Raw genomic sequence first — 10,865 nt, forward strand, 5'->3', positions numbered from 1 at the left:
TTTAAATTTTAGTATGTATGAGATCATTCATCACTATTACCTATTGCCCACAACTGTGTGGCAGATTGTAATATCTATCAATAAATAAATCTAATAAATTAAAAAAAAAAAATTGTATTAGCCCGGCTTATTTATTTATTTTATCCCTCAATGAAAATCTTCTCTAAAAAATCTATGAATATGAAAATTTCTCCAAGTATAGGCCTTTATTATTTGAACAGCAATAGGTGTGACGTGTGCATTCTAAAATGCCGTATTCAGCTCTCGTCTACAAGAATAGTCGGCGACTGTCCGGAATTCGTAAACTGAGGAAGGACTGGAGTTCCTCAAATACCTTTCCTCTAGCTTGGAAGAGGAAAAAGGGTTCATAAGATATCAATACAAGATTTTAAACTAAATGATATCATCTCTTTTATCATGTTATGAATTATGTTACTAGTTGATACTGATGTAATATCAAACTAGTATCATAATGTAATTATAATCTTTTTAAGTATAACTTAAAGAGACGTTTTGCTATACTTCGGTTTATTTTTATAAATATAGTTTTTTTTTTATAGTTATATTATATTATATTATACTTTTTTAGTTATTATTTTTTAAATGTACCATAAAGAATTAAAAATTTATGTTCTTTTAGGTTTATTTCATAACATTTCGATGTCAAGAAAGGAAATATCAAGAAGGACCGTTTAAAAATTATAACATTTATAAAAATAAATAAATATAAATTTCCTTATTTTCTTGAAATAACTCGGTAATATGTGCTACACTAATTATGTTGATGGATCAATTGTCCTCAGATAAATATTGTGAATGTTTCAAACTGTTTATTCAATTGACAAAAATATCTCTCCGATGTCATCAGCATCAATAATTCGGCGGGCGTTTATTGATTCTGAAGTAGAACAAAGCACTTAAATATTAATGAGGCTTTAATTGACGTGATTAATTAATTAATCAAATATGGGAACAGAGCTAACAAATTTCTGGAATCTCAAATAGAATAATTGTATATTATATAATAATATATCAATAATATGTAAAAATGTGCATTGTTTAGCTTTTTAGGCAATTTGATCATCCAACGATCATTTTCCGGTAAATATGTATAAATCTTTGAAATTAGAGACATAACCAATTAGGAAAAACTAATATTCTCCAATTCAAAATCATAATATTGAACTTCAATGGCAAAAGTTATTAAATAGTATAGTTGGTGGACAAACATCACACAGATATTGGTATACCTAGTATAACTTAACATTGATTTGAACAGGGAATAAATAATTGAATATATCATTGGTGAACGATATTGTTTAAACAATGTCGTGTTATGAATTTTAATTAATGTAATTATATGACAAAATTTCGAAATTTCAAATTGATGTAGATGTACTTGACAAATGATGTAAAATCGATAATAAGGTTTAGATTGTATATATAATAAAATATTGTGTCAATTGTTATTCAATTACCTGCTGTTATCCTGGCCTCTATTTCGCTCTCTAATTTGTTATCATCTGTAGCCAGGCTTCCCAGGTACTTAAACTGGTTTACAGAACTGTGAACTAATGAACTGTGATGTAATGAACATCTCTTTGCTATTCTCTTCCTTATCCTTTCTTGAGCTTTTCATGTACACCGTCTTGTCTTCGTTCACCTTAAGGCCCAATTCATATGCTGCTTCTTCAAATTCCTGGAATGTTCTCGGGTTCTTGCGGCAATGACTACATCATCGGCATATGCTTTAGCAACAACAAACAAAAATTTATGTTGAAACAGTTTATTGTAAATGGTCCCTCCCTTATTAGTTCTGATGTAACTAATAGCTACTTTTAATGCTATATTAAATAGAAGAGGCCTGTTTAAAGTCAACGAATAGCAGATGTAGGTCTATGTTATACTCACTATTCCATTGTCTGCCTCAGGGTGAATGTTTGGTCAACTGTCGATCTACCGGGCCGGAACCCTCCTTGATATTCTCCTATAATATTTTCTGTGAAATCGGACACTCTTTATGTAAAAACACTGCCAGTAGATTTATAGGTTCTGCTTAGAAGAGCAATGTCCATGTCTCCCAAATCAAATCATAAATTGCTTCCCACAAATTACTGCCACCATCTCTGAAGTTATCTCGACCTGGTGACTTATTGTTGTTCAATGATTTAAATATGTCGACAATCCTTCCTTCTTAGGAGCTTCCACTTCTTCTGCATCATCCTGCGCCTTACCCAAGAGTTCATTTAGATTGAAGCTTTCTTCAGATTTTTTCTCGATGGCTCTTGTGTTTAGCGATTCACAAAATAGTGGCTCCATCTTTCAAGAATGGACGTCTTTTCTCAAATCAGCTCACCTTCTTTCCCTTTACATAATCCAGTTTTGGCTTGGAATCCCTCTTTTATTTCTTTTACACCCTTGTGAAACTTTCTTGATTCTTTTTTTCTCCTAAAATTCTTGCAACTTTTAAGTTTTTCCTTTTCTTGTGCTCTCTTCTTCTGCCTATATAGTTTTTTGGCTTCTCTCCTCTTTGTCATACATCCCCGTACACTTCCTCTGGTTTTTCTTTTTAGCATGTTTATCCTCGCCTTATTTCTTTCTTCCAGAGCTATCCTACACTTTTCGTCAATCCATTCATTCATCTGGTAGCTGGTTCTTTCTTCACTAGTACATCACTTGCATTTTCTCAACATTTTTCAATTTTGTCCATCTATCATTTATAGTTGTGTTTCTCTCAGACGTTTCTTTTTTTTTGTTTTAATCCTTCTGCTATTTCACTCTCGAGCAGCTTTTCTGTTTCTGTTATTTCTCACTGCAGAAAATATTGTATTTTAGAGCTCTCTCTAAAAGGATGAGAGTGGTCATTTACAAAAGAAGGAATGTGGAACTGATAAATCTATTTGGTGAACACAGCAATCCTGGCTTCAGTTAAAAGAGCAAGAATAAGATGGTTAGGACATTTTGAGGGGATGAAAGAACACCCAAAAAGATGGTTTATGGCAAACCAGATGGAAAAAGGAAAAGAGGACGTACCCGGATCAGATGGCTGGACGATGTGGAGAAGGATTTGAAGCTCTTTAAAGTTGGTAGATGGAAGGAGAAAGCAAGAGACCGTGTAGACTGGTTGGCTGTTGTGGAGGAGGCCCTGGTTCTTACAGGACCGTAGTGCCATAATAATAATAATAATTGTTAATTGTTATAATTGTAGGAATATTGGTATTTGAAGATGGGGAAACCCAAAACGTAGTGTCAACAAAAATACAACATTTTTAATATGCTAAAGGAAGTTTTTTTGTTCACCTCAACATCTTAATAAAAAGAACAAACAACTCCCTAGGAATGAAATTTCAGGGTAAATATAGTTTTCGAATTATTCGATTAACTATAAAACAGTTAACGGGTTTTTAAATAAGTTTGCGCCAAATACTCTCAAATCATGGTTAAAAAGTTCAATACATCATATTATTGTAAATACTGGTTCTGATGGTTCATAGAGAATTTACTAAAATCCTATCTCTAATAGTACCTTTACGTTCAATAGTTCCCGAGATACAGTTTTTCAAAAATCGGGATCATTCCAAACATTCTTACCTTGTACAAATGCTGATTGTGTTTCACATTTTAAACAATTTTTTACCAAACATCATTCCAGTGAAAAAGACCAAAGTCAGAAAATACACTTTTTTTTTTACCCAACATCGATAATGTATATTATTTCACAAATAAGTAATAATTTGCCGACCAGGGGCCGTGATGATTTTATCCATTAAAATTTTTTTCCAATAACTTAAAATATATATTACTTTTTTGTTTGTTGGGTTTAACTCTATATTTCTTAAACCAAGGTATTGATTATTTTACGTTACTTTCAATATCCCTCTGAATGTTTTCCTAACTCTCCTCAATGCCGAAACCAATATTGGTCTTTAAGTGGAAGAAATCATTTACTGTATAAATCCCTGGGGTGGATGAAACGTGCCTGGGAGGAGCGACTCAGGATGAAGTTCTTTGCTCCTCTGCTCGATGGCTAAGATTTTTGCAAACAAAGAAACCACGTTATGAGAAATTATACTGTTAGTACTTAACTTCTGCTTCATACTGCCTTTCAGAAATCAAGCGCCGAAGTAAACTAGTAGATACTCTAATAGAAGATAAATCGTTCTGCAATAGTAAGGGATTAGTTTGGGTGCATATAGACAATGGCCAAGAATAATAAAAATAAACATAATCATATTGGTGATTGTGTTGTTTAATTTGGTAGTCCAAAAATAAAGGAATAATGCAAGTATACGTCTAAGTACGTAGTGATTTGATTGAAGTTTTTTTTTTAGTTTTGCTTTAAAGAATTTTATAAAAAACAAAAACAAATTATGAACTTATTTTAACAAGAATACGATAATAGAAATTTATATAATTAGATTATAGATTATAGGTTTAATTTCAAAAGTAAAGTTGACTCTTACAGAACAGATTCGTTTTTAATTCATTGAAGAATGCATTTATGAGGTAAATATGCAATCGATGAAATCATCTATCATTTGAAAATTAGTTGTTTAGAGTTAAACCGATTTATTATTTAACAATTACTATCGATTTAAGAAATAACTTCTACGATTTAAATGATGATTCGTCTTTATATGAATGGTTAAATTATCATGAATAAAAAACATTTAACCCCAAATCCCGAAAAGAAAGGAAAAACTTATTTGCCTAAATTCTGTCAAAAGTTCAATCTGTTTTTGCTAAGGATATTTAGTTACCTCTCCAATATCAGCTACAGTTTATAGAAAATATTATAATTTTTTCCTGCGAGATATGAGCGTAGGATACCTAGAATGGGTCGCTGTTTTAAAAATTGGTGTTTTACTATAGAGTTCCGAGGATCATCGTGGAGCTACACACATTGGTTCCATATATACAACTAAATGAATGCCTACATCATGTTGAACTATCAAGTTCCTCCCCTTTAACCTTATTAAAGTTTAAATTTCCATTATATGGCTGCAGCTTAGAAGGAACATTTAGTTGAAAGTTCAAAACATTGTAGTTCAGTGAATTTATTGTGGTTGTCTCGCTCTAAACCGTAAATTCTATAACAAAAGTGCACGCAAAGCTTGGAACTTCCACCTCCATAATTCAATGAACAATGCTGCATATTATTTAAGTTTATCAAAAGTTTTAGTTATGTTTGTAACTTTCGTTTCACAAAGATCTCATCTTCTTAAGATGTTAAATTAAATTATATATTATAAGATTTTATAGTTATCGTTATAAAATTTATTTATATTTTTTGTTTACTTTTTTTCAGATTCGAATAACCTTGGAGATTGTAAGTCTATTTTATTTATCATTGCATCCATTAAATTGACTTTCTTGGTATGTACAATTATTTATCACCATTAATTATATTTGTATTATTGGTCAAATATTTGTTGAGGAATTGAGGAACGCAGTCGTAAAAAATGGTACCTAAAATTTTATTATGAATTGAACTTCTTGTCTTCACTGGGTTCTTTATGGCTAATTTAATAGATTTTTAAAAAGAATTTTCAGGAAACTTATATTTTTAAATAATATTGATATAGATTATATTGATCTTGATATAAATAATTTTTGTATTAAATTATAGTAAGTGAATTCTAGTTTAAGATAAATCATTGTAAAACATTTTAATATCGTGGAAGTTTTAATTTTTATCAGTTGCCATATTTTATGACTGTGTCTTTATATAATATGATTCCTTATCTTTATATATTTAATGTCGTCCTGGGAAGAATCTTAGAGCTTCAGAGAAAAGGGTTTACCAAGACCGTCTTTTCTCTCGCCTCCAGTTCTCCGTTCTTCCCAATATTGCTGCTGTTATTGTTCAAGTGCCTTCATTATTGATAACAATTCACATATTTATGGAACAAATTTACAAAATTATTATATATAATAAAATACGACTTCAAAGGGTCAGAGGAAAATATTTCTTGTTGTAAAGATGTGTTGGCCATTGCTCCCAAGTTATAGATGCCATAGCAGTGGCAAGTGGTGAAAATTTGGTGGGTTCAAGTTTATACTGTATTCAATAGTCATAAAAACAAATGTAATGAAATTAAATACGGAAAATATTTACAAACTAATTATTAAACTTATCGCTAACAACTCCGTTTACATTTGATTCAACCCCTTTATATAATAATTTAGTTTGTGATATACAGATGCCAAATTTATTGTTTTTTTCTAGAAATGAATTTGTATATTAAGAGTTTGAGATATTTTGACAAGCCATTAATATCTCCCAAGTTTTACTCCTAAAACTCAAATATCGGTAGAATTCCTAACGAATCTGAACTATTCGTTCCAAATAAGGATTAATCTAAAAATATTTCAGTAGTTTTAAAGAACGTCAAGATACTAGAAATCACTACAGTTGAGCAAATTTTTTTTAAAGTCTAGATTAGAATTTAAAAGGGCCAAAAACCTTCAAATCAAAGAATAATTTTCGACAAATGACCGTATGTATTAGTTAAATGAATAATGAATAATGAGAGAAGGTAGTATAAGCAGAGGGTCAAAATAAATAAGAAAACAATCTTGAATTATATTTTATTATTTATAGGAACAATAATATAATGAAATAAATTAATACTTTATTGACCCTCCTCCATAATAAAAAGAGATAAGTGCAGAAAAAATCTAATATCCTTTGATCACGTTTGTTCCATTGTACCTAGGGTTTACGTAGATACAATATAATTTCGGAAGAGGGTTTTAATTTTTTAAAAAATATTGATGATATTGACAAGAATGAGTAATTTGGTGAAATACAGTTTTGCAACGATTTAGCGAATGTTCCAGCACTAGTTTATTATTAAGTTATAAATATTTTTTGGGGGCCTTTCTCTGAATCATATAAAAAACTGTGATCAAAATATTGTCTATGCAAATTTTTATTTAATTATATTATGTTTTTAAATGTTGGATGTCGATTTTAATATATTCATGATAAAAAAAAATGTAATTTAGAAAAATGATGTATACAATTTTTTTTAACAATGTTTCTGATTAGATTAGATTAGATTTTTATTCAGGGCGATCAACATCTAGGTTATTACACCCTTTTTACTTCATCTATCTTCTTGACTTATAGTTGAATGTAGACTATTTCCTTGTTACACTGGTCGGTATTGGTGGATTATATTTTAGTATAAAGTTGTGTTTCTTTGAGAAATTTTATTATTTTGTCTATGGATTCTTCCGAGTCTTTAAGGGCCAATTCTCTTGTTCGTGGAATTTTATTATTTTCGAAGGCTTGACGAAATGATGGGTATTCTTCAATTATATGCTTTATTGATAATGGGGAATGACAGGTTTGGCATATAGGCTGGTCCTCTTTTGTGATTAAGTGAAGGTGAGTTAATTTGGAATGTCCTATTCTTACTCTTGCTACAACCACTTCTTCTCTTCTGTTTCCCCTTATGGTACTTGTCCACTTTTGTGTATTTTTTTTTACATTTCTCAATTTATTGGTGAGTGGTACGGCGGCGCACATTGAATCCCAATTTTTTCGGATTCTGTTCCTTAAAAATGCCTTTATGTCTTTCGGCTCGTAAATTTGGAGTGGTGGAACGTTCATTGTAGCAGCCTCTTTAGCCGCTTACAATGTTTCTGATTCAACATATTAGGTTTTACTAATTGGACTAAATAAAAGTTTAAGGGTTTTTAATTTTTCCAAAAGTTGCTATATGGATTATTGATTTAATTCTTAGAAAATATTACGACAAATAACCAGTCTTTGAGGCATTTCCAAAAATATTGAAAAATGAAACAATATTGAATTACTAAATTATGCTTAACGACAAAATTGGCTATTGTACCTTTATTGGCTCGAGGCAAGAACAGGATAAAAACAGGAGCTGAATAGTAAATGGATACCAGAGAAGGGATTGGAGGCATTTGCTAGTGGGCGAACGGCTCCAACTAAATATACTTGTCCCGTAGCCATTTCCACGTAATAAATCAGCCAGAACTGAAGCTACTGAAAAATAGACTTGTTTACAAATCGCTGATATAAATGGCTTTATTTGTTTTGACAAACAGCCTAGGGCTTTCATTTCGTGACAAATTGCTTTGCCGGTCAGGTGTCCGTGTATTATTCACAAAAGCCTAACATAAACTGCTAGTGACTGCCTTTTCTTTTTTTTTTCCTCCCCCCATATTTTTTTTTTTTAAACTATTTTAATTCCCCGAGGTAGAATAAACTCATTGTTACATACATTTTTAACCTTGGTAATACCTCGGGGGCCACTAATGACCCCACAGGCTTTTTTTCTAGAGAAAAAGATATATGAAAAACTTCCCCCAATTTTCCAGTCGCTCCACAATTTTATTTTACAAAACTATCTTTAACTACATGAGTAAGTTTCAATTAAATTCACAGGGACATCACATTACAGTTCCTTTTTACCAAAGAAAAAGACGGTTGGAGTCACTCCGTGGCCCATGGATATTCAAAAACACGGTATTCGCCCTACATGGATTTCCGAATGAAGAATTATTTAGATTTTCCGTGACTGTTGAGCAAACGTTTCCCTGTAGGAACAGAAAAATGCAACTTAAAGATACAGAGGAAAAACAGGATTGAGTTATTTTTGGGGCCTTCAGTGTGCCCATATTATAATGCATCATGTTAAAAGAATTTTCAATAAGAAAAAATATTCTTTCAAATCTAATTGCCTCATCGCTGTTATGATTTGATGTATTCCATAGATTGTTCCGTAGACTGTGGGCTTTACAACAGCTCTAGTTTTGGGACTGTCTATAGGACTATGTTGGACAGTAGGAGCAATGGTGTTCAGTTAAGTAGGGCGGGCCTGAGCACTCTCTTGTAGATCATTATTTTGAGGCGGGAGAAAGATGAGGAGAAGTCAGCAGGTGATTAAGCCTGTAAGACTTGGTCTTAACCGGCTTGATTTTCTTATGACAGTGGTAATCCAGCGTCTGGTGTCTGTGAATGGTGACACCCAGGTACACTAAACTGCCTACAGGTGTGTTCTCGCATTCTGCTACCCAATAATTTTATTACTTTTATTTATAATAAATTTTATATGTCAATGATATCTACGCGAGGATCCATGTCTCAATCATATATATCAAGAAAAATACTTTGGCCCATGGAGAAACGAAAGTAGTAGATGGAATTTTACGAAATTAATACCGGACTGTTTTCAAACTAATCCCCTCCAGATTCGAGTCACATGGGTTAAATACCTTTTAGAAACTAGCAAGTACTAGCATAAGGCTAGGCTACTTCATATCTTTTGAGTAAAGTGTAGTGAGGGAATCGTAACTTCTTGTACATCCAGCTACATAAAATAAGAGAGGATAGGAATTGTAGTCTGGAAGAGAGGGGAATAGTCTGATCATATTTGTAAAGGTAATTAGGTGGGGTTTTGAGAGAACCTATCAAATTGGATATATATAAGAAGTAGGATGAGTTTTTAAAGAAGGAGATCTTATGTTAAATAATTAAAATTCATTAGGTGATAGTTGGGGTAATCAAGCAGTGAGTTCCGTGGGAGTCCACTCAATAAAAGTAAACTTGGGCCTAATGGCTACTTCTCGTTCAATACGTGAGCAAAGATACCAACAGTAGAAATATTCTTAGTTTTAGTGAGTTCATAACTGAGAGATGGGTGTGTATGGGTATTTGATACTGTAAAGAGGGACGACTGGACGAAGATAGACGACACAACAGGCCTGTTTGAGTTTTTAAATAAAAAGTACCTACAAGATATACAGGATTTTATAATTCTTTCGCTACCATTGCCAAGCCTTTCTTGTAATTGTAAATAATTCGAAAATCATGTTACTAACATAATTTAATTCATTAAGTTTAAAATTATAAACAATACAACTGATACTTAAAACATAACTTTAGTACTTTTTTTCATGACGTTGCCCCGAGGTAAATGCAGTCAGTTTCATTTTTGACCAAGACTAGGGAATTCAAAAATTATAGCTGAAAATTGCTATGTGTACTGTCATTGATTGGGATACCAGGATTATCGCTGGAGGCAATTATCCAAACATATATTTATATTAATTAATTGTAATTGAGTCCCGCAAAACTATTATTCTTTTCCAAAGGCTTTTTGTGTTAACCAATTAAATATCTTTATATTTATAAAATACTGTTACCTTTAATTATATAATATAATAAGGGGTGGACTTGGGTATTATAATGCTATATAAATTATATCAAGGAACGATTGCAATTATAAGTATAACAAGGAAGGTATTGCAATGATATTAATTCATTTTAGTTGATTAAATGAAATTATAAAATGATTGAAATGATCCAGATAAATATGGTTTGTCATAAAATATGAATTATATTATAGCTTATTATCTAATACATATCTCAATGACTGGAGAGTTGGGTGATGCATGCCGTGGTGTTTATTAACGTCTTAGCCGTGCAGTTCCGTTTGTCTGCCCTCCTTGTGTTCCTCTCGTAGCTCACTCTTCTTACTTCTGTCATCTATGTTGTGTTACGTTGTCGAGTCCCTTTTTCCCCCACTTGCCCTTTGAGGAGTCCCCTTTTTGGAATCTTATTCCTCATTGGCTATTAGTTACAACGCCCACTAGGTTTTAGGTCTCCTCTAGGCTGAGAGGGGGTGGGAACCCACTGCCGATCACACGCTCTTTCGGTCTTTACCTGAGTTAATGGTTTCTCTGGGAAGGGTGTCCCTGTGTTGACAGGTATCGGCACAGTTGCGGCTAAATTACCCAAAAACATTTGTCATATTGTTGTCGGAATTGTTAAAACCTCGATATATAATAGGGGTATTCATGATCTATGTTAAAGCGTGTTAAAT

General features: G+C 32.1%; 1 protein-coding gene across 3 annotated transcripts in view; it reads left to right on the plus strand.

Moving 5' to 3' along the window:
* Positions 1 to 10,865, plus strand: part of LOC106691479 (U8-agatoxin-Ao1a) — a 143,735-nt gene that overhangs the window by 55,648 nt on the left and 77,222 nt on the right. For all 3 annotated transcript variants that reach the window (XM_014437266.3, XM_014437267.3, XM_014437268.3), the window contains exon 2: positions 5,309 to 5,329. In XM_014437266.3, coding sequence (XP_014292752.1) covers positions 5,309 to 5,329 — 21 coding nt within the window. The remainder of the gene's footprint in view (positions 1 to 5,308; positions 5,330 to 10,865) is intronic.

Source organism: Halyomorpha halys, unplaced genomic scaffold, assembly GCF_000696795.3.
Source record: "Halyomorpha halys isolate HHAL.00 unplaced genomic scaffold, Hhal_1.1 Scaffold2401.1, whole genome shotgun sequence".
Taxonomy (NCBI): domain Eukaryota; kingdom Metazoa; phylum Arthropoda; class Insecta; order Hemiptera; family Pentatomidae; genus Halyomorpha; species Halyomorpha halys.